Consider the following 26,000-nt stretch of genomic DNA (forward strand, 5'->3'; position numbering starts at 1 on the left):
TATTAACTTGTTATTTGAGAAATACTATATGAATGGAGGAAATAAAGATGTTACTACTGAGCCATTGAGTCTTTAATGTGTCAAATATTTCACTGTTCCAGATAAGAGATGCAGAGTAGACTGAAAGACATACCAGGGAGAAAGAGAACAAAGCATGCACGTATTTCACAATAATACTACTGTACAATTATTTTTTAAGAAAGAGAAATCAGTAGTTATATTGTGATAAAAATATCAGAGGTTTTTAAAAAGTGCTGTAACTAACTGGTTATATGTCTTCTGGGTACTAACTGGAGTTATTTTTTCATATGAGTCCCATAGAAAGACCGTTATCTTTTGCCAAAGATCGAGAGCCAAGCACAGACAGTCTTTAAATACTATAATTATTTAAAAAATAATCGAATCATTTGTGTTTTCAGCATTAATTTGGGAAAATTAATTTCTAAAAAATTATTTTAACAAGTAGACACTAATGGGAAAAATCCTTTACAAAACTCAAAGTGGAAAGCACAGTTTTACAGATTTACCTTTGATTTAACATCCAGAAAACTTCTTCCCAATAATAATACACTATATTTTACAGCTAGACAGGATTCCTTTATAGTAGACATAAGTGGTCTTTATAATTATTTATAAATCAACCTGGGTTACCCACATCAACAAGTATAGTTATCTACTTTTCCTTCCCTTCTGCTTAACAAAAGAAAAACTTGTACTTGTCACAGCCCAGATTTGTCTCTGAACAAATCTCATTATATTCCTGGGAGAACAGCTAATTTAATTTTGCTCCTGAAACACTCAGGATGAGCTTGTAGCCACTTGGAAACTGCAATCAAGAACTACAATCAAGCCCAGGTGTTAATTCAATCAGGAATCGGCCAGATTTGCAGAAATTTGCCCTCTCCTATGCCTGATAGATGTAAAATTCAAACAGAAATGTTTCTGGAGCCATTAGGAAAATTTTTCTTTTCCAGTTTTAGCTGTGAAAAAGTGTCTTGCTGGGGAATAACTAGATTTGGTAGTAAGCAAGATGGATTACTAAATTACCAAAGCTTATCTTTTTTGATGAGATTAGTTAAAATGCCACATACGAAGGGGGTTTGTAAATGACCAGGACTGGTCATGGCCTCATGCAAAAAGAAATTTTACTCTAGCATTTCTTTACTGGAGCTGGCCGAGTCAAGAATCACTACAACTACATGCACAGCCTAAGAAATGTGTGGAAAAGGAAGGGAATAGGAAATCTAAGAGTAATAATATACAATGTAAATTGTGTATTTATATAGTACTTTCATTTTGTTTATTTTATCATGGTTGGCTGCCTACAAATAAACCCTTCGTGCATTGGGGAAACAACCTCTTATGTCTCTGTAGCAAGAACATATTTATATAAGATGTTTCTTCACCTAGAAACCCAAGGGCTTAGCAGCTCCTCAATTTATTTCACTGCAACCAAGTATGTTTTAAAAATGTTTAAAATATTTTTCTTTATATATTGGAAGAAAGGAAACTACACCTGCATATAAAAGGCATAATTTGCCTACAATTAATCCATGCTACATTATGGCACAAATTGCTGCTAACATTAAATATTTGAGACAGGAACTATGTAACTATGCTGGATGAAGTTCAGTCTTCATTCTTCTTTTTTTTTTCTCAATTTTGCAATGTAAATTAAAACGTATGTCACTGTTCAGACAAAATTCATTCTTATGATTGTTACAGATATGTTCTGAAGTGGAAGTTGAACATTAAAGCTGAAAACCTTGATTTTTTTTTCTTCAGAAGCCATAGGGGTTTTTTTAACAGCTTGTAAACATAATTTATTGGGTTGCTGCTCTTTTAACTAGCTGAGTCCTTTTTGCTGGGCTTCAGCAGTTTAGGAACATATCCAGATGTCTTGCAGTTCACACAATGAGGGGATCAGGCTTTCATCTTGCTGAGCTGAAGGTTTGGCTGGACAGAGGACTGAACTACAAGCTCCCTGTAAGAAGATGCTGTCTCCAACAGTGTCCTGTAAGTGCTGCACTTTCTGACAATGTTAAATGAAGAAAAATCCGTGACAATTCCTTCCTGAATGCCTTTTTATTTCTAGGAAAATCCAGAAAATCTGGGATGATGCCTCCATTCTCTGCTCTGATATTCCTTCTGTGAACTCACATTCTTTGAACTCACTCCACACTTTATGCTGTGTCTTAGTGTCTTTACAGAGCCTCAGTCTGCTGTCAGTGAAGGAAGCATTCTGTTGTAACACAGCATTGTGAAATCCAGAGTATTCCACTATAAGTTAGTCTGGCTTCCTAACACAGACAATCAAATAAACATGCTTTAAAAACACATTTAAGGATAGCACACCTTTTGCCAGGAACAAAATTGAAAATATAAGATGTTTTCCCCAAAGTTATGAATATATTCATTTGACCAAAATAACAAAAGCCTAATATTTTACCTACCCATGATGCATGTTTCTCCCCAGTGATTTCTCTGCTACAAATTTTGTGGGTGTTTGGGGTTTTTGTTTGTTTGTTTGTTTGTTTGTTTGTTAGGGTTCTTATTTGCTTTGTTTAGGGTTTTTTTCTAGCTGTTGTCATATTTTTTTTAAGGATGCAATCTTCTTACATAACAGAAATATTTTGGGCAAGAAAACCAAAATATTGCTGAAAGCAGGGCTGGCAGGAAGAACAAACAACCCCTCTGATCAATACCTCACCTTCTCTTTGGTGAGAAGATGAAAGGAGAATTTGAGTGGAATTTAAAGTGGAATTTAAGGAAGGGAGCTGTGAGCAGCCACCTCAATATACAGACTTCCTGGAGGGAGACTATGTAACTTTTTATAAAATCTCTCAGTATTTTCTCTGCCTATATTACTAAGTTTCTTGCAAATGTGGCAAAGATGAAAAAAAAATGCCTTTGATTTAAAAAAAAAAAAAAAAGAAAGAAAAAAAAAAATAAAAGGAAGGTGTGAGAAAAATTCCAAACTTTGCTAGGTTTGCTTTGAAAAGAGGTTGTAGCCAGGTGGAATTCTGTAACAACAATTCTGTAATAACAAGAAACAAGCAACAGGACAAGAAGGAAGCATCCTCAAATTGTGCCAGAGAAGGTTTAGATTGAGTAATAGGAAAAGTTTCTTCACAGAAAAGGTGGGCAGGCATTGGACCAGGCTACCCAGGGAAGTAGTGGAGTCACCATCCCTGAAGGTATTTAAAAGACATGTGGATGTGTGGCACTTGGGTGCATGGTTTTGTGGTGACCTCAGCACTGTTATGTTAACAGTTGGACTTGATGGTCTTAAGGGTCTTTTCCAGCCTAAATTATTCTAAGTTTCTGTGACTCTATGACTCAGGTTCTAGGTTAGCCTTACCAATACCTCCCACTCAAGCATTTGTCTTTTATATATGTTGTTTGTCCACTAAAAAGTAAATGTGATTAACAGGCAATCCTCTGAAGTGTCCCAGCCTGGAAAGAAGTTGGTGTACTTATTTCAAAACCACACTGTTAACTAAAGACCTTCTTCGAGGCAGCCCTTTGTATGCTACATACGAAAGGTTTTGCAACATGTGAAGGTTGGGTGTCTCAGCTTCTTGGGTAGAACTATGCAGAGGCTTTTGCTTCTGTAAGTCTAGCTTGGAGCTACTTGCTATTTTACAGTGAAATCATAAATGGAATATAACCACACACTCAAATGAGCAAAAAGAATGACTGTTGCAGAACTTATTATAAAGTAATTGTACTGCCAAACTAAACACTTTGACCCTAAGTTCTTCTTGTCAGCCTTACAGAGTCTCTAGAAATTCCTGTGAAGCTGGGATGCATCATGCTTTAGGGACATACTGCTAGCTCTGGTTTACAGGTGGATAAAAAATCACCTGGAACATCAAGTAAACATTTAGCACCATCAATTTTTGGGCACGGAACCACATATGTTAACTATGCCATATAAACCCATAGTTTTTGATCTGAGTTTTAATTAGATTGTTCTTTCAGCTTATTTGTATGCTCATGCCTTCTCGTACTACAGTAGTGAGAGAAAAGGTAGTGAAGTACATATTCCCTGTCCCAAATAAGCTTTTAGGTACACATTTGGTACCTTCATTGAATAGCTGCAGTATTTCAAATTAGTGGTGCACTCAAAGTTAGTATCAAAGAGCTGGGACAGACAAAATGTCAATCTGCAATTTTATTACTTGTGCTCTCTCCTTTGATAAATTATGTGATTTGTTAGATTCAAACTCTCTAATTGCCTTGCACTATGTGCTCTCAGAGTTTTGTACACATAATGAATGTAAAGTAAGATGTATTCCATGTTTGGCTCAGTTTCTCACATTAATAAGGCTTAATCAAGTCCACATTTTCCCTCACACCACCTAGAAGAGAAAGACTTAAAAAGAAACCCTTTCATTTTTTCTCTTCCCATGGTATGTGGAAATTTAGAGAAAGTGCTTATTTTCTTCTGCTTCACTCTTTCATAAATCTGAGTCTGCTTCCCAAAAAGTGTCACAGGCTTGTCCCGCAGCATCATCAAACAGCCAGGCCAGTTTGGATCAGCTTCAGTCCAACAAATTCAGCCTTCTGCAGAAGCAAGTGCTGGTCAGCCTGTCCTAGCTCTAAAATGACCCTGGGCATGCACAGTGTGTCAGGAACCACACAGCCCTGAACCACAGAACCATCTGGGTTGGAAGGGGCCTTCAAAGGCCACCTAGTCCAACCCTTACTAGCATGAAGGGCAACAAATGCTCTGCTTGCACCCCTAAATCCTGCAGTCCTTTCAAAATGAGGTTGAAATAAACAGGATGAATCACACCTTTCAAGAACACTATCTCTGCCACTTTCTCTACTGAAGGTTTGTTTATATTTTCACTGTTCCCATCACACCCATGAGGTGAGGTGACAGCCTACTTGCAAGGCCCCTAGGTGAGTGTACTGTGTTAGATTCAATATGTAGATTCTGCCTTAGTTCTTCTTTTAAACATTTCCCTTAACTTCTACCCTATGTATTGTAATCAAACCAACACTGCCATAGTATTTTTTCCTTTTCTGAATTTAGATTGCTATTTGTCACACTACCTAAGTGAAGACACTGAAACTTTTTTTTTACCAAGCAGCTCCACATATGGGAATTAGCACTTAAAGCCTTTTTAGAGAGCTTGTATACACTTAACACATGAAAAAAGAATATACCATGTTAGCTTTTTATTATTCTGTAGAGTACTGTATTATCTTGATTTACTTTATTATTGTCACCTCATGCTCTGGCAATCACTGGGTATGGATGGACAGGCCATGCATTGAAGAGAAAACTATACTGGAACAGAAGAGCCTGTGTATCAGGCAAGAGAGCATGGACAGTCTCAGAGGTGTGCACAGAGGGCCAGAGCCAGCACAAGGGAAGAAGACCAGGATCATGGGGACAGGAGTGGGGAGGAAGAAATGAACCAAGTAGAGGAGCCCCAATGATCATGAGGCAGTAAGCTCCATCTCAGACTGATGCACAAAAAGCTCAATTCAGCTCCAGAACCGGCTGGATTCACATGTGAAGTCTGAAACAAAAACGTATTTTCACCTGTTGTTAATTTCTTGAGATATTATGTTCTTCTGTCTTCCTGATACAAGGCAGAATGAATATTGCTTTCATCCAAAGAAATTATGCTCATTTACCAGTAATTGAAATCCAGTGAATGTTGTTTTCAGGTTTATAATTGGGGATTTTGTACTCTTCAAATTACTGTCATATCTGTCACTCAAAAAAATTAAATACTTTGAAATGCACTAATGAAATACAGCAATTTATCACTTAGAGCACTGAAAAAAAACTTTTAAAAATAATGTTTAAGTATCCATGAACAGATAGTAAGAGTTTAGTATTTAGTGTGATGATGTTATCTTCCTGACTTTTCCACTAAAAACCATTTACTTAGGATTTTCAGACTTGTGATTTTGGTTCAATGAACTATAGATTTCCACATCTGTAATACCATACACTGTCTAAATCAATGGAAAGAGTGCTGAAAATAATTTAGGGACTGTCTAATGATGAAAATCAAAACACATCCAAGTAATTGAATTTTATGTCACTGAAATATCTAAAATCATAAAATTTACCATACCTAACCAGCATATAATAAAACATACATAACTGTCATAAAATAAAAACTAGTGAAATAAAACTGTGTTCATTATCTATTGTTGTTCATAAAATGGCAATTAAAAAATAAGGCAAGGTCTTCCTTCAGAAATGCTTGATATTGGGAAAATATTAACAAAATATAACTCTTCTCCCACAAGTAATCAGAAACATGAATCTCAGGGCCCCCATTCTGTAAGGTATGGCTGTGCTCATCTGAAGTTCAGTGTGCCAGCTTAGTACCATTTTCCTTGCTTGGGCCCTTTATTGGGATCAAGAAGGGATTGGAGGAAGTCCCTGAAACGGAGCTGGATGGAAAATCTCCCTTTTAGACTGGAATAACACAGTCCATTTCACCTCTCCTCCTGACAAACCCCTACCCAGAGCAGTTGTTAGGCCAGGGCTGCCACCAGTGCCTTTCTGTGCACCAACAGTTGTATTTCCCCCTATGCTGGCAGCTCTGAGGACAGTCCAGCCTCGGGCTCAAGCTGGGAAGCACAGGCTCTTACCTCTCTGAGTCTGCAGCTGCAAGAAGAGCTATCTGGGGAGGATGCAGAGGACTGCTTTGTATGTTGTGTCCTGGGGAAGAGTGGCTGCTGGGGTGGGGCAGGGACACTGCTTCAGCTGCTGTTCCACTTTGATTTATCTGTGTGCTGGGGATCACAGCTGCTGAAAGTAAAAGAGATAAATAATACTCACCAGGCAGGAAATAACACTGATAACTGAGAAAACAAAAACAATATTCATCAATGACCAAACACCAACATGCAACCCCTCCTGTCAAGCTGTAGTGCCAACTCTTAGCAACTAAGAAAAACTAAGGGTTTTCTGATGTGTTGTTTTCCATACATAGGAAAGAAGAAGACCCACGTGAAAGTAAGTAAGTATTCTTTCCTTCTTCCAAATGACATTTCCATAAAATCAGGCATGAATGCTCATTGTCTTGGAATTTTTTGTCTGAATAAGGCTGCAAATCTTCTATACTTTTCTATTGTAGAAGATGTGTCAACATTCCTAAGATCTGTATTTTTAGAACTAGTGAACAGAAAGAACAGTTTCATAAAATGTGAAATGCTTTCTAGATTTCCCTCTCATATAAAAATTACAAATTTCTTGAAGAGCATTATTGCTATCACTGGCCCAGATTCCTCAGTAATTCATACAAAAATTTTAACAGCTGAATAATTTTCTACGCGTTTTCTCTTGTATTTTTTCCAATAGGAAAGTTTCCTGTCTATTTCCTTACTGACTAAACAAAACGCAATACAGGACTTTGTTCAAATGTCGTAATTAGTTGATCCCAAATCCTGTAACCTTATTTTCTGGTAAACCCTTTAAAAAAATGAAACAAAACAACAGTTTAAATCAGACTAATTTAAATTTTTGTATCTCTGAAAATCCATTTAGCCAGTTATTTCTACTGATATTTGTGTCAGGTATCTTATGTTGATGTTGACTGGCAGACAAATACATGCTCTTAAATATTTTATGAAACCAGAGAATCAATTAGATATTCTGTCTAAGAGATAAAAATTACTTCTTGTGTTTGTCTGTTGTATCTTCCTATCTCTTTAAAAAATAATATATATTGTTCAGACCTAGGTTACAGAGTAAAATTCTACCTATAAAATTTACATTATGCTAATAAATATGTTTGAGCTGATGATTTGAGTTTCTTTATAAAATCCTAGAGTTTAAACCAGTTATCCTGGGGGCACTGTCACCAGTAAAACATCTTTCTAGGCTGAAATATGCCCATGGATGCTGCAATCCTAGCAGAAGAAAGACTGCATTAGAGGTAGCCTCACCATGGATCAGTCTTCAAGAAAATAATTGGACAGGTAATCATTTTATCATTCACAGGTGTGAATTTTGCTACAGAAGATAAAAAAGCTGAAAATTCACCTCGTCTCCCAAGTCCTCAGCCTGTTTTTGGAAAGACTTTATTAGTCCTTACAAGCCCCCCTTTGTGACACATTGGTATTCACCAAGCTAAGACAGAGTTAAGAAAACACTCAGGAGTCTGATTATGCTGAGCCCATTAACAGGCAGTCCTAGACATCTTTCAGCTGGTGGAAATGACCAGATGACGGACAGGAAACCACTTTGTGAATAAAAACATTCAATACAGATGCTGCAGAGACAATGTCAAGATCAGAGGAAGTTGACACTGGTGGTCAAAGCTGGAGGAGTGGAGGCTGGCCTTGGTGCCAGGCTCTGCTCTTTGCTTATTTCTGTGTGGACCAGAACCTCCTAATCACAACCCAAATGACAACAGACATCTGACAGTAGAAGACATCCCAAATCTTAAAGAGGAACCAGGGAGGCAGATCCTGCAAGAAGATGAGATGTCACAGCAGAGAAAACTCACAAAGAAGGAGCTGAGGATATTTTCTTACTAAGACAGGGGAATTTTTTTTTTCTCTTTGCTCATGCACCCCAAAAGTTACTTTTTCTATGTCTGTCTATCAGCATAGCATCAAGCATCAAAAGTTACTTTTTCTATGTCTGTCTGTCAGCATAGCATCAAGACAAGTACAGCGGATAAAAACAAAGCAATGAACTTTTGAAATTCTTATTTTATGTTACATGCAGCACAGAAGAAAATACTGAAAAACAACCAAGCACACATTCTGACAGCAAAAGCAGAGAGAATATTTAATGAATAAGGACACTGCAAAGGAAAGCCCTGATTGTCTAAATAAAAAGAGACTATTTATATTATTCCTTGGCAAAATGGAGTAATTTGCATTTTATCATTATAAAAACTAACAAGAAAAAGAAAGCCAAAAGTAGCCCTTAAAGTGACACAGAGTCTGAGGCCAAAAAATAGTTATTTTCAATGGAGTCAGAAACCTGTAATTGGATGGAACATATTTAAATGCAGAAATTTGCAAATCACCAAAAATTCTCTAATTGACAACAACTGATTAACCATTGCACCGAAGGAAAAATATGAAATATTTTTTGCACTTGGAAGCACCACCTGCATATACTCCCCTCTTTCACTTCCCCTAGGAAGTCCCCAGGATTTTGTAGCCAGGAATATGTAGATATGTGCTGTATTGAATTGTAAGAGCTAAGCCCAACAAATGAAAAACCTATTTTCTGTTTTACCCTTTTCCTCAGCTCATCTGTAAATCTGAAGTCTCCAGAGAACATGAAACTCAAGAAGTCATCATTAAGAAGTACAGTAGAAGTAAAAATTGCATTTTCAAGATAATAAATCTGTCTCCAAAGTTGGTCTGTCACACGGAGCACCTGCACTGTTGGCCTTTCTATGTCTTTTCAGGTATTTTACAGGCAGATCATAGATATTGGAAAACATTTAAGTACTGAAGCAATAAAGCAGGGTCTAGACTAGGATTTTAAGCCATTCCTGAAATGGCATCTCTAGATCACATCCTTGCCTTTCACTTTCTTCTCTTTTAGTGGATTGCAGTTTCTGAAGTTCAGTCTCATCATGATGAATGAAACTATAAAAGTGCAAGTGGACATGTTGCCTACAATGTTTGTAGCAGTTAATTGGTAAATGTTCTTAAAAATGGGAACCCAAACATTACATCAATTTTTGGAGAACCATGAGTTGTCTCAAAATAGAAATCATAAACTCATAAGTAAAACTGGTAAATAAAAGGGCAAGTCTAAGGGGAAGCAAACTATCCTCCTTAAACTAAGATATTAACACTTTTTTGTCCCCTGTAATGTGTGTATGGCCTTACCTATGACTACATCACATTAAGCAGGAGTTCTAGATATGTATGCAATACTTAAGTGCAGCCTAAAAGGTGAAAACAGAGATCCTCTTCATTATTGGTAGTCCTACATTACTGCTCCCTTTGCATCCATTCCCTATGCATCAAATACAATTCTGTTTTTCACAGCAAGAGCCTTTCATATGTCAGTTCTTCCTTCTCATTCTTGTTTTTTTCTTCCAGGAAGGAGACGTAACTACTTTCCAAGGCTGTCACTCTTAAATAACCTATTTTTAAAGAAAAAACCAGACCACTTTTTAAAAAAGAAAACTAAATTGCTTTGTTTTTAGACATCTCTTTGGAACTCACTAGGACAATTTCTTTAATAAAATTTTTTCCTTAATCAATAATTTAATTAATCTATTCCTGTATACATCCTTAACCTGTACCTGCCTGTTGCACCTACCTTCTTTCCTATCATTACCTTAGATACAAACTCCTGGGGGATTGGATTTTTTCTTATTATGTGCACAGAGCACCCAGCTTAGTACAATTTCAGTGGAGGAAAAAACCAAATAAAAGTGTTACTCAAGCAAAGCACAGAAAGTCATATACATAGAAGTAGTTAGGTCAAAGTTTCACGATACAGCGTGAGACATTTAAATAATACCTAAAAATCAAATAAGTTCTGTAACTTTAGTGATACAATTTTTAAATTCCAACTTGCAAAGAAAATTATGCACTTGACAAGCTTTAGAAAGATTCTTTGCTTGCTCTGGAGCAGAACTTAGTGTGATATTCAGTAACTACTTAAAAATGAATTACACATTCTGGTTTATGCTTAAATATTAAATGGTCAAGTTTTATCCAAACACCACAGTAAAAAGATGGATTTTTTTTTTCTGCTGCATTATTCATGATTCTTTCAGTCTTAGTGATTCCAGATTGCTCTATACAAAGTAAGTTCATACTATGTCACAGCAGGAAAAAACATCATCCCCCTGTGAATCGAGTAAACCAAAATTCCTAGGTATTGTTCAAAATTTAACCCTAGATACTATTAAAATGCTTAGCCCTTAGTCTGTTTACTTTAGACCCATAAATGTAATTTCTCTTAGTAATAAGCAAAGAATCTGTAATGCTACCTCACTGTATTAGTAAGATAATAGTCAGTTTAGATTTCTTCTATGAAGTTATAAAGACTACAGGATAAGAAAAAGATCTTTTGAAGACTTAAATCCAAGTAATAGATCTGTTATCAAAAAAGGTTATTGTTGTATTTCATTTAAATGTGTCTGTGTTTATAGATTATGTATTTTATCAGTGCAGAGAAACATACAGTGGTCACTACAGTTGTTCTACCATGTAAGTGAAAATGGACTTGCATGTAAACATATACTTCTGACATTTCTTACCTTTTACTAACAGTTTGCTTTCAAACATTTATTCTGTAGACTTCTTCTGCAAGAAAAAAATCTACCTTTGTTTTAGATGTGCGTCAATAGTAAGTGAAGTCACCTTCAAGTAAGTAAAGTTTGATTGGACGCCACTGGAAGAATGAAAATCTATTCCTCCTTCTACTTCAAAAGTAGCACAGAGACATTTCAGCTAATGTGCTGTCTAAAACAGCACCCAGTACAAATAATGTATTTAATTTTTCAGAAGTCCCAAAGCTATATAAAAAAAAAAAAAAAAAAAAAATTCAGTGAATTTTGAAGGGTAGCTTCTCTGAGGCAAGACACAATGTTTTTTTTGGTATTTTACTTCCCTCTCTATGGGACATAAATAATTTTCTTGTTGCCATTTCAATAAAATAATTCCCTGCCTGTTGGATTTATTTAATTTGTTCACATAGTATATTATCCTGCAGCATCTCTGATGAGTAGTTAATGAAACAATTTATTTCAACTGGATCAAGTAAGTAGTTGTCAAAATGGAGACACGGACTGCTCTATGCCTGATATAGTACCCCCTAACTGATGTGAAACAACACAAGTGAATAGAACTACAAGAACTTTGCCAAGTGATAGATAGCTGGGAAGACACGTAAGAGAAAGCACATTATTACTTACACAGAAATTAATGCTGATAAGAGTATGTTGATTAATTACCATAGAAATTAAATTACCATAAAAATTGCCATATAATAGGGAGCAGTGCCAGGAAAGGAATTACCAAAATACATTAATATATCAAAGAAGGTTCATAGTTAGTAGTGCTGCAAACATCAAGTATGGAAAGACAATGCAGGAATTAGAGAAAGTAATGTCTCAGTCTCAGAAGTTGTCTATGAAACATCATGATGCTAGACAATTGCCAGCTGAGGGCTGGCTGCAGGCAGCAACTTTACCCAGCTTGTCATGCACAGAATTTTGTTCAAGTCACTGTCAGTGTGTGTTTGGACTGAACCAGCAGACAATGCTGGACATTTGAGTGTAGCCTGGAAGCTAGGGAGGAGAGCTCAACAGATTGCTGTGGCCATCTCCTGTGAGAATATCCTCAATTTCTGAAATCTGACACAATCTCTTATCCCAGCTTCCATTCTGTTCAGGAACTTGAAAAGAAAAGGAAAAGCTCAGTCTTTGTTATCTCTCACACTTGGTAAAACCATAAATAATTTTTTCTAAAATCTCAACATTCCTCACTCTCCAGCTCCATCTCAATCCGCAATATAAAATAAACAACTATAAGCAGCTACATGTTCCCAGAGTTTCTCTGGCCAAAATCACATTTTTGAAATCTGAACTTTCCCTTTTCTTTCATATAGTAAATGTCACACTCAGCCTGTACTCAGACTAAGGCACTTAACAGTTAACAGCATACAAGTAATGCCAACTACTTAATAAACTAGAATACAATCAATCACAGCTTTAAATGTCGTGATTTTTGTCATATCAAACTACATCATCCCCAAGTATTGTGTGACTCATAGCAGCCTTGACAAAAACATGAAATAGAATTGCTAGCTTTACCAACCTCTCAGTACAATAAAACCACTTACTGAAGTGGCCACTTCATATAATGTCATTTTTATCACTGCAGAAAACACCACTGAATCAAATTCATTCACTTCCTATGCCTGGCTCTCACTAAAAAGTTGGAATGATAAATATCACAATGCATTTTGCCTGAAAGTTAAAAACAGAAGCCCTCACAGCTACTAAAATATTGCATTAAAAATGTTAACATACTGCCCATTGCACTCTTAAGCTCTAAGGTTTCTTATCACTCATAACTTACTGATAGTTTCAATTTTCTTTTAAATGTTAACAAAAAATTGTACACGTAGGTAGGTATGACAAAGGTATTTCAGTAAGAAAATCTCAGATATTTAAATGAGTCAATGCAATAGGATTATTACATTCATAGTGTAAATGTGTTTCTTGTATATTTATAGTCAAAATATGCGACTTCATAATGCAGCATTTCAGTTCCTTAATGTAGATCAATTGAAAAACTGATATGTGATTGATGAATAAGGCAGAGGAAAAATACTGTGATTTTAAATGAAGTAATGTATTCAAGATGTCTACAAGGAATGGTAGAAGTAAATTGGTAGCAGAATCAACTGCCTATAGAGCAAAAATATCCATCTATGTTGCATTAAGTATTTTCATGGGTATAGTATGACTGTTTCTACTGCTCTCCAAAAAATATATAAAAACTTTTTTTTCCAAATATTTTTTAATATTGCTTTTCATATTCTATCCTTCTTGTGAGATATGGATTTCAGAGTACATTCTACTCTACAAAATGATCCCTAATATTAATAATACATCAGCTTTTTATTTGTCTTATTTTATACCTGGGTAAAGATCACAAGCAGGCACTGGGGAGTGTCCCATGGTATTATCTACAGCATCATGTGGTGACAGAGCTGGCTGGAGGGGCTGGATTGCAGGGCAGTCATTCAGGAGGTCCTGGCCAATCTCTGAGCTTGATCGCAACTAAGAAACAAAAGATAAAAAAGGACAATTATAACAAAAGATGGACATGGAAAAAAGAAAGGAAATAATCACAAAAATCTTTAAGACAGTGAAAAATTACAATGAAGAAATGTTGAGGTTAGAGAAAGAAATGGAGCACAATCAGACACCTTCTCTTCTAAATCCTCCTTAATACCTTCCTTTCAATCTAGCAGGCACTTTTTGAATCTGAGGAAGAAAACACTTCCAGATTCTTAACAAGGTTTAGGACAAGCACTACTTGTACAGGTAGGATTTTGGACAGAAGGACTTCAGTGCTCTTTTGTCACATACTGCAAAGGAGACGAGTGGCCTAGTTAACGGGTATTGAACATTTATCAAATGTCTGACATGCTTGTACCAGCACAGGCGTACTATAATGAATACAAATGTTTTCATGCTGGCTTAATACCCTAAACTACCTCACCATAGGACCAGAAGAGCAAAGGTGCTCATAACACTGGAAAAGAGTGATTGGGAACAACCACTTGGGAGAGTTAATATACAGGGAAGTGGAAATAGGGCTACTTATATATGGATTAAGTTGTCTTAAGACACCATCCTTAAACAGACTAGGAGTATATTTGTTTCACATTACTGCAGAACTGAGAGTGCTCTGTCATGGCCAGTAATCCTAGCTGCATGCATGGCCACTTGCCTGGTACCTGATCCCCAAAGAGTAAGATCTGGCTGATCAACAGAAGTTTCACTCTAGAAACAATTAATAAACAAATTCATAACAAGTGTTTTCCTTTTGATGAAACTGGATGGAAAGGCTCCATGTGAGGCTGCAATTAAATGCAGTAAAAAACTACAATTAAAAAAAAAAAAAAAGTAACAACACCAAAATAAGAAAAATGAATAAAGTCTGATGCAGCACCCTAACAAGGATGGTGTAACTGTAATGCCAAACTGCACCCTGAGGTTTAGGACAGTTTATGGATGCTGCTGCTGGAACTGATGTCTCTCCTGATCTCCTACCTGATGTTAATGTCATATATAACAAAAATTTGCCTGTTCCTTAAAGTTATTTTGGTTGATGTATTCATTTAAAAGCCTGGAAAATGAAGGTCTGTGCTTACACACATGTGAGCCACTGCAGTGGCTGAGATGCTCATAAATATCCTGTCATGTCATCCAGGTTCATGCAGCATGATGGAAAGAACCCTGACCTAGTGCACTTGGATGCCCTGCACTTTCCCAAGAAGCAAATCTCACAGAGGTCACTGAGGCTTCTCCTCTCTTGTTTGGTGCCATGGAGGGTGAGCAGGTAATAGTTAACTAGAAGATAGCCTAGCACCTCTAAGACAAATTTCTGCACATACTATAATCAGAAATTAATCACAGAACAGTTTTAATTTGAAGGAACCAAGTTACAACACCCCTGCCACAGGAAGAGGCACCTTCCACTAGATCAGGCTGTTCAGAGCACCATCCAACCTTGCCTTGAACACCCCAGGGATGGGGTGAATGAAGAAAGAAGAGGAAACGATTCTTAACACATAAAAACATAAAAAGACCCATTGCCATAAGATGACCCTTGTGCCACAAAATGCTGATAAACACTCAAATTACTTTTGATAATATGCACTACTGTATAACCATGGCAACTGAGTGGAGAGTTGGTCTTGCACATCATAAGCACCCGACCCTGTAGCTGGGGATACTACATAGCCTGTGATACATACGCATACACTCTGCCTGCTGGAGATTTCTTCTCTTGAAAACTTAACAAGCCATTATTACCTCTGTGGGGCACACTTGTTATTCTAGAATTGTAGGAAGGGGGAGAACGGATGGAGAAGAGGGAGAAGGGAAGAAATACCCTGACAAATTATTTTGTTATCCATGTTTACAACTGTTGTAAGTAAAAACATTTCTTCCACTTAGGCACATCTCATTGTCTGCTATCATCCAGTAATTGTGCTAGGTTTCCTGCTATCACTAGTAACATGGCTTTTTCATGAAACTCAGTGCTTGTGAAATTAAATGTCAAATATATCCTAATTCAAATCCTTACAGTTACATTATTAATAAACCTTATGTGAATTAAAATTTCTATGGAATCTAAAGTGAATATAATATGAAAAATCTGACTTCTATTAGAGAATCAGGATTCTGTCATACAGAATACAGAATCACAGAAGATGCCTGTGTAAAGTTGTCTGAATTTTTTTTAAGTAACAGATCAATTTTCTATATCAAATAGCACTCATGGATAAAACAGTAAGAAAAACAAGAAGAGGAGAGTTAAGTATTTACACATTAGTTACAAGAATTAAGTAATTCTTGTAAAATAAAATAGGCAAGCACATATTTTACAGATTTTTCTAACTTGCACTGTTCAGGAATCTTGCATTCACATATTCTTTGATATTTAGAACAAATCTATCCTGTCAATCTGTGCTGGCATAAATTTTCTGGACTTTCAGAACTTGTAAAAATGAAGAAAACCTAGGATCATCAATAGAAAACCAAAAATAGAGAAATAAACACTGTGAGACAGCTGTGATCTGATTTCTGTGGATAGTTCTTATTTCATGCACTCACTATTGTTGTTTAGTATTTACAATCACAAGGGATAGAAATACAATCATAAGTCAGAAAAGGGCATAATCTCACACACTCTCAGTCAAATATTTTTACATATTTCACAGAAAACTTAATAATTTCTTAAATTTAATTAAAATTTTAAACTGAAAAGAACATCTTGCATTTTGACAAATGCAGGAAAATCAGGGCTATGATTCTTCTTTAGTATGTCAAAAAACACAGAACAGACAATGAAAAGACAAACTATCTTAAAACCAAGTAATATCCACAAACCATTCACTGCAACTGTAGAATTTTATCTTCAGTTAAAAAAGCTATAAAGGAGAAATAATAATTGACCAGTTATAATTGCTGCCATCCATTTCTTGCTCAGTTCTAACAACACTGCATTTCTTTTCCAGCCTGGACTGTAGACTTACCATCCAAGTGCAAAAAGAAGTTGACAGTCTTTGACTTCTATATGAATTGTATCCCAGCACAGATCTCCCAGCACTGTGGGAAATACGTCACTTCCCCATGATCATCTTGCTTCTTTCATGATCACTCAGCTGAGCACCAGTACAATTGTGCTGGGATTGAAATATTGACAATCTGTTTTTGAGGCCATAAAGTTACCTCACTGAGTGGTGAAACCAATAACTGACAAGTCTGACACGGTGAGCACAACTTTTTTCTGTGCGCTGTAATGTAACTTAAATTTATGGCTGACCAAAGTGCAAGTTAACAATCAATTGCTCTGCTCACTTAAAACTCCCCTGTATTTAATATTTGTTCTAAATAATATTTTTTGAATTTAATAGCTCAATTTTATGGTAAGACTTGTGAAGTTTTGTATTTAGAAACACAGAAGCACTTCCATTATCACAAAGTGGCAGTTTTTTCTAATACACAAAACAAATAATAGTTTAGTCATGGTTTAAATTGTTTTACTTCTGTGAAAATCAGTAATGCTTATTGCCTTTCAGAACAATGGATGGAAAGTCTACTCCTGCACATTTTGCATATGAATAAGTAATTACCCAAATTAAATGAAACAGAAATAATTAGAAGGGTGTAAGATTCTTATTCCCCAATTTTAAATTTCATTATATTTGAGTTCAAAAGCAGAGGAATGCTGTTGATTTGATGCATGACATAATCCCAGAGAAAATGCCTCCTTACAAGAAAAGATAATTTTGAATTTTTTTCTCTCATTAATGTGTGTTTTATCTGAGACCTGCACCTTTATGTGTGACCTGATTAGTTTCTTCTGCATTGCTCCTGTATAAGAGAAATCAGACACCATCAAGGAAAACATATGATAGGTGTGTTTATGAATACACTTCATAAGAAAAGAAGCAGTATAGCTTAAGAAATCCTAAACTACACAAAATAGTTCTGTAACTTCAAAACCTGCCTGTAGGTATTCGGATTAACTTGACTAATTCTTCAGCAAAGTCTAGACACCTTCAGTCATTCAATCATGCCAGTTATCAAATAATAACATTTAAAATCTTGCTTACATAAACATGTGCCCAATATATATGCATGTTTTGCACTGAGTGAAGTATTTACATATGTGAGACATTAGTTATAGTCTATTTATTTTTATGCAGGTTAGATATGTGTCTGCATGTCTAATACCAGCAAAAAAAAAAAAACCAAAACAAAAAAAAAAAAAAAACAAACCCCAAAAACCCCCCAAAAAAAAAAAAACCACTAAAAACTGGTATGTTTCATTGACAGGATTTTTTTTACACTAACTGTAATAGTTCTACAGATGTGGGGTTTTTTTGTGTATAAAGACAAGAAAGAATTTCTTCTATTCACATAGTCTGTGTATTAGGTTTACTAATGTCAAGTTCAAAGTAGGTAGTTTTTACTCATTTTCATTATCTGTAATTTAAGGTAGCATTGTGAGAGCAAAGCATGACCTGTCTATGTAGAGCCACATTGTACTAGCTTTTTCTGAAGGAGTACGATATATTAAAATATTAAAGTAATTTAATATTTACTTGTATAGTTAGAGTAAAATTATGTCCTGCTAGTAGCATGACATTGAGAATACACAGATGTCACCATTTTATGTTTAAAGTGATGTTTTAAGAAAGAAAAATTTTAAGTTTATGAAGCAATGCTGTAAGACAGTATTTACTCATATTATTGTTTTTCTTGCTGGACACAGATCATCCTTTTACTCACAAAGATCAGCTCCAAGGTCCAGCATTTGCTTGCACAGTACTAAACCTTTCTGACAACAGACAATGACACAGAATCAGTAAAAATTGTCCTAATTCTTGCCTCTGGAGGCTACAGACATCTTGGGGTAATGAAGAATGAAGACAGAAGGGATTTCTCTGTACCCTTTGTTTTCAGTGAGTCATTTTTGCAGGACTTCTAGGGGGAAATGTTCTGCTAATTGTCTACCTCAGCTTTCAGATATGCCTGTGCATGTGCATGCGTGTATGTGTGTGTGCGCTACTTTTCCCTGCTTTTAGATCCCATTTCAATTAAACACTTGGCCAGAAAAAGTCAAGTTAAACTAGCCCACCTGCACAGCAGTGATGTTAGGGTCTATGCAAGAAATAGTTACTTTTGCTACTCTCAAAGTTTTACTATATTGAAAATTTAAGTTCCATATAAAAATGGTCTCCATCTTCGTGTTCTAGCATAGATCAGGAAAACGCATCAAAAATGTTCTTCAGTGTCTTGCATCAAAAATCAAAAGGACCTGGAACCTACACAATTAGGTTACTTTGGCAAATTTCAAGTCAAGAAGAAATTCTGATTTTAAAGCAATATTATAAGAGGAAGACACTTTTGCATTAAGATTGATAACACCAAAATGAATTCTAAAATGCTTTTATTATATATAGAAAAGAGAGTTTTCTTTTGATTGGTATTATTCTGAGGAGTATTTTGCATTAAATCATCACTAAAATGATACAGACCACCAAGAAGACCACTTTAAAGGAAAATTTGCAGCTCGGACAGATCTGAAAGGAGACTTCGAGTTTAAAAAAACTCCGGAGAATCTTATTTTAAAGAAGGGAAATACCATTTGAGTGAGTGCAGTGGCCTTTTTCTAAAATAAACAAAAAAGCCACAGTGCAGTTGAAAATTGAAAAGCAGTCATACAGATGTTTGAACACACACGGACACACAGACACACATACAGACACACACACAGACACACAGACACACACACACGCACACACACACATCTATTACCTCTCTTCCTGCCCCACATCAGATTGTATCAAATCTGAAATGTTATACAAATTATACCTATGGCCCTTTTTATTTTGTCATCTTCTTCAGGCAGTTCCAAGAGGCTTGTAGCTGATTTTTATCTGAACATCAGTCTAATAGCTGATCTGTGCAATTCAAAAAGCAGGAAAAAACCTACTGTTTTGTGTGAGGTTGATTTGGGGATATACCTATTATACGATATTGCTAAGTATCAGTTTTTCCAAGTAAATGCAGCCTGACAAAGAAAACACTTGTACTGCGGAAATACTTGCTTTCCCATTCTGTTTGAAAAATTTTCACTTCATGAGGAAAAATGTGTAGAATAAACACATACTTATCCACCAGGTGTTTCATTTAGCACAAACATATTTTCCTTATTACAGATTACTGAAAATTGCCATGGTAATCTGTAGATTAATAATGTCAACAATTGCTTATACCGAAAGAGGTTTTCAGATTTCATTTGTAAATTTTTTTATTTAACTGCAGTATCCTTTACATAACACTGTCCTTCATTTTAAATATTTAATTCTGTATTTATCTCCACTTGAACCTAAATGCATGCATGTATCAGGTCATATATGAAAATACTCTCTTCAAAGTAGTATCTTGAAGAGAATCTAAGACTAGAACTGAAAAACTCTACCACTCTACTATCAAGAGGTCAAAATCATTAGCCTTCAGCTAATGATTTTTACTTTTGCAAAGGTTACTCAAGGCATCCCTGCACATTTTCATTGTCTGTGAGTTGTCTATTTAGTGTGCTACATGGCATGATACCTACATCAGCCAGACAGGAATTTTCCAACAGAGTTTTGACTATTAGAGAGCAGACATTCTTTAGTGCAGTGCACTGGTCACTCAGGGGATCCTTCGTCCAGCTGAGTCTCCTGAGCATCACGAAAACAGAGTGTCAGTCATACACACCAATCACACATTCCTCAGCTATCCCCACTGGCTAGATGTTTATGCATTACTTTATTTTACATACATGTACCCCTTATTAGAAGTCCTTATAAATTCTCTGGGATCTCCTTTGGCAGTTTTCAACATCCCATGTCCTTTTTAGGTGGCTCAACCCCCTTTTTTGTGTAAGTGCAATATCCTTGTTTCACATAACTTCTGCTTCATCAGCATAGCTGAGATGGCATACTGCTTGCATTTTGTGTGGCTTCTGTTTGCCTAAATTACATCCTTCATCTGTTTCTCCAAGGCTGTGCTGTTCTATTCTCCTTATTAGAATAAAAGGCTGTTCTGTTCTACTGTCTTTATCAGGCAAGACAATGATGTGAAGTGCTGGCTAGGTTGGCACTGCTAACTTTCTGAGTTTCTACTGTCTCTGATTTACTGTGGGGCATTTCTGTGTCAGGTTGGGTTTTTTGTTCTTGTTAAAGCCATAATTTAGCTTATAGAACAGTCTCACAAACTGCTGGGCCAGAGAAAGGGCTGAGCTCTGCATCACCAGGAGGAAGAAAAACGGGCAGATGAAGGCCCTCCTCAAATGGGCCAAGTGAGGGCAAGTGAGGCCAATATATGGCTGCTTCAGGAGCAGTACTGAGGACTCCAAAATAGCACCTGCCAGTGGTGCTGCCCACATCCAGATCTAACAGTGTGAAATCACAGAACTCTTACTCTGGAATAGGAACCCTTGTTGTGGACAGTACTAAAGACTTGAAGGGTATTTGTGCTGGTGTCAGGGTGCTAAACTGCAACCTCCTAGGCATCCTATGAACAGTTTAAATCTTGTTTGCTCAGACCCTGGTGTTGCTTAAGGAGCATAATGAACAATGCAGTGCATTCAAAGCCCAGACTGAAGTGTGACAGGTTAATGAGAATCATAGAATCATTTCAGATATTGAAAAATATCAGTATGATCACCAAGTCCAAGTGTACACCCAGCACTGCCAAGTCCATCCATGGACTCTGTCTACCAGGCCACATAAAGAAAGAAAGATTCCTGCTCTATCAAGACCATGTTCATGTACATACTGTTGCAGGGAAGTGAAGACGAAGAAATAGAGAACAGGATATTATTTGATATAAAAAATGGACCTGAAGAACATGAAATGCTATGAGCATGAACTTGTTTACAGAATTTTGAGACAATCTGGGTTGTTTGGGTGTTTTTTTCTGCTATGGGTGTTAATGTAATGAGGGTGACAGCACTTATTCTTTCTTTCTTATGCACTTTTCTACATGTCACATTGCCAGAGCTCACAGAAGTATAAACTCTGGACAGAAACTAAGTGCAGAAAGGAATCAGTATATGGAATAGCAAACATTAACCAATTAGTAAAATGAACCAACAATCTCCTGGTTATAAAACTGCTACAGCTGTCAGAACACAATCAAAACCACTGGGGGATTTCAATTTTTCCTTCTCCCTGGTTAACAAAGTTCTAGATGCAGTGCTGGCAAAGCATATCCCCCACGATGGATCTTCCTTGAGAAGCATGCCTTGTGCATCCCACCACAGCACAGGCCACTGCAGCAGCTGTCGGGGGTCAGGGCAGTCACCCAAAGCCAGTGGTACATGGCTTTCAGAGCTTGCTTTCTGGTGTCTCCCTCTCCACACTCAAAAGAACTGGTCATTCCTAGTTTCAACAGTTTTCCAACAAACTATATGATTAAATTCCTTAAACACTGCTGCCTGTTTGTAATCCCTTTTTGCAAACATGCCTTTCAGGAAAAATTGCTGAATGACATGGTGTCTGATTTATATTTCATTCTGAAAACAGGAAGTAAAGGGATTGAAGTTGGGGGTTAAAACACTTACTCCTTACTGCATTTTCTTCTGCAGAATGGCTTCTTAGTTGCCATGGGCACTGCTCACTGACCCTGTGGCCCTGAATACACTTCTTTTTGCATTGGTGACATCTTTTAAGTGGACGCCATAGAGAACAAATGGGAGAAAATATCTTTATTTTCAACTGCTCTCAAAGCAAGAAAATAGGTTTGCTTCTCTTTCAACCCAGTCTCTCCCGTTTGCAGTTTAAACAGTGAAATCTGAACTAAGAGTCTGAATAGGGTCAAGCAAAAACTAAAAGGCGGAGAAGCCACTTACCTCATCTGGTAGTATGTTTGCTCCCCATGAGGAAGGTGTTCACAAACAGAGCAGTTCTTCCAGATTAATATAGTCACATAATGGAGGCTGGTCACTGGCAATTAGCATAGTGCCTGAATGACCTGAAACACTAATGATGTAATACTTGGGTCCTTGCCTCCCACCTTCCTCATCAATTAAACATTCTGAGTTAGAAAAGTATTAAAAAAAAATTCCTTTCATGTAAGAAACACAATAAGCACTGTGTTTCTTGAGTTGCAAAAAACGCTTACTTCAAATACTGAGAAAGAAAGGAAAGAAAAAACTGGAAAGCCATCATTAAATTATCAAACAAGGGATATTAGCTAAAAAAAAAAAAATTCCCAAACACTGTTTTTTTCTTGTGTTATTCACAAAATCTAAAGGCTGGTAAAAAGATTCGCTTTTTCTAGAATCTTTAAACAAACTGGTCGTTTCATCTGTTCTGTTGTAAAATTAATATGTAGTTACAATAAAAATGCTGTTTCTACTGTACTGTAAAATAATTTAAAAATGAACCGTCATGAAGTATGAGGCTCTGTAAGAGGCAAAGAGGTCTGTATTATTTTGTATAATATAATTGCTGACATAACCCACATAATAGAAAGCCAGACAATCTCTCAAAACTTAATAGAAATACTACAGGTTGGGCTAAGAAGTGTTTGAGAGCAGCCCTGTGGAAAAGGATTTAGGAGTGATGGTTGACAAAAAACTCAACATGAGCTGGCAGTGTGTGGTCACAGCCCAGAAAGCCAGGCGTGTCCTGGGCTGCATCCAGAGCAGGGTGGGCAGCAGGGCCAGGGAGGGGATTCTGCCCCTCTGCTCTGCTCTGCTGAGAGCCCGCTGCAGTGCTGCATCAGCTCTGGGGTCCCAGCACAGGAAGGATGTAAAGCCATTGGACTGAGTGCAGAGGAGGCCCAAAATTTCATCAGAGGATAGGAGCACCTCCCCAGCAAAGACAGGCTGAGGAAGTTGGGGCTGTTCAGCCCAGATAAGACCTCATAGGAGCTTTCCAGTATCTGAAGGGTGTCTACAGGGAAGCTGGAGAGGGATCCTTTTTCAGGAACTGTATTGATAGGCAAGGGTCACTGGCTTAAAACTGAAAGAAAGTAGGTTTAAATGAAATGTCAGGAAGAAATTCTTTACTGTGAGGGTGGTGAGACATGGGAACAGGTTGCCCAGAGGAGCTGTAGATACTCCATCTCTGGAAGTGTTCAAGACCAGGCTGGACAGGGCTTTGAGCAGTCTGGTCTAGAAGGAGGTGTCCCTGCCCATGGCAGGGGCACTGAAATTAGATCTTCTTTAAGGCCTCTTCCAAGCCAAACTATTCTATATTCTACATGCATTATATGTTACAGGGCTCTAAGAGAGAAGTGAACTTTCAGAAAAGGAATATAAAATAACTAGACTTCAGAAGAATTCGGTTATTAAGATCTGCCTGTAAAGGTGAGAATTTTATATTCCCCTTTTTCTAATACGGAGGTTGCATAGTGGGAGAAAAGGAATATCTATAGCATATTTATAAGCAAGGTGGCTTTCTGAAAAGCCCTCTCAGTTCAGATGGGAACCCTCATCAAGCTCAGCAGAGGCCACTTGGCAAGAGAATGCCAGTAATCGCTTTGTCCAGATGATTTAAATCCTTATCCCATTGTTTTCAGTGTGCTCCCCACCTAGTATGGACTGTCTGCTCTACTGCTAGCCTCTACTACAGTCTGAAGTAGGTGTGGATATGGCTAAGGTGTCATACTGCCTGCTTCATCTCAGTGCAGTCTATCACCATTTTTCTTATTATAATCAGGAATAGTATTCCAAAAACTTCCTACCATTGCTAGCCCATCAATCTTGGAAGAGCGATAAATGCAATGAGGAAGAAATCATGCATAAATTGCAACAGGATTAGAGAAATTCTAATCACCTTCTGTGCTTTATTCCTGTACAGCAAAATAACACCTGAAAAAACTTCCTTCCAGTCAGATACCACAGGAACAAATGATCATGGAAGCATCCATTGTGATTAGTGACTGGGATAATGTTTTGTTAACTTCTCAAGAGTGACTGTTCAGACATCATTTTACATTTACTGACCAATCTGTGTGAAAAAGAAAGATTACCAGGAAGAAATAAATCAATCTAGAAGCCCTGTACATAGCCCTTATCTCCTTTGGCCTCACCACTCCCTCCATTCCTTAGTGATTTAGTACATGTACCATATAAATGATAATTTTTAAAAAACCCTATCATGTCTAGATAATTTTAAGAAATATCCTTTTGACTGCCTTTCCTGAAGCTATGCATCTATGATATTTTATTTCTGGCACAGAGAGTATAAAAATTTCTGTATTGGAAAAAAAACCAGAAAAATAAACATTGTTAGGCTAAAGCTAATTAGTGACCTAGGAGTATCACTGAGTATCTGCTGAGGTGTTAACCTATCTGGTCAGCTGAGCCCTTGTATAGGTTACTCCAGACCCATTTGAATGATCTAAGGTTTACAGGACAGACAGCTTTCAGAGGCAGTTGTCAGGTAAGCATTCAGTACTTCAAAGCTTGTCTAAATAACAGATCTGACCCATAAATAATTTAAATAAAAACACCAAAGACATGATCTGGTCACTATTAGAATTGCCAAGAAATCAAAGGCTGGTCAGATGAACAAGGAAATTATTTTGTATAAATCATTCTTCAGTTCAAAGTCCAGACGAAGACTTCTGCATTCTCTTTAGCTGGTCTTGTTTATGTCAACTATTCAAATGATCTTTTTCTTTTTCACAAATATGGAGCTAACTAGCTGTATCTTTAATTATTTCACTTTCTTTTAAATAAATAGAAACAATCTTTTAAATCTTTATTGGTTGTAGGGGTGTTTTGGCAGGACATATAATCTTAAAATACTGTTATATATGAGAACAGTTATTCACTAGTAGGGATAAAATTAAAACTATCTAAAAGCACTAAAAGCATAGCCACTGCATTGTTCAGTTGATAAGGTCCATGTTGCTAAATTGGTCTTGTCTTTGCCAAACAGCTGCACAAAATCAGAACTTTTTGTCCTTTTAAAATTATCTCTTATCTGTTTGAAAATGCACTTTTCAAAAAGAGAAAACCTTTAAGAAAGGCAATGGACATTGCAGATACTCATGACAAGATCTACAAAGCCAGTGGAGAGTCCATTCAATTCCCAGTGGGAATTGCCCTGCAGTATTTGAAAGTGAATTAAATATTTTCTTTAGATTTACAAGCACAGATTTCTTCAGAATGGCTGCCACAGAAGTAGCAAATTACTTTTCCTGTTAACACCTGAATGAAAAAGACAATGATCTCATACTTGTACAAGGCTGAGTGCTATCTTACAC

General features: G+C 36.7%; 1 protein-coding gene across 1 annotated transcript in view; it reads right to left on the reverse strand.

Annotated features, from left to right (window-relative positions):
* GLIS3 (GLIS family zinc finger 3) overlaps positions 1–26,000 on the reverse strand; it is a 140,113-nt gene that overhangs the window by 15,045 nt on the left and 99,068 nt on the right. The window contains 2 exon segments of the mRNA XM_041711224.2: positions 6,631–6,790; positions 13,622–13,763. Of these exon segments, the coding sequence (XP_041567158.2) occupies positions 6,631–6,790; positions 13,622–13,763 (302 nt within the window).

The sequence above is a fragment of the Taeniopygia guttata genome, chromosome Z (genome assembly GCF_048771995.1).
Source record: "Taeniopygia guttata chromosome Z, bTaeGut7.mat, whole genome shotgun sequence".
Classification (NCBI taxonomy): domain Eukaryota; kingdom Metazoa; phylum Chordata; class Aves; order Passeriformes; family Estrildidae; genus Taeniopygia; species Taeniopygia guttata.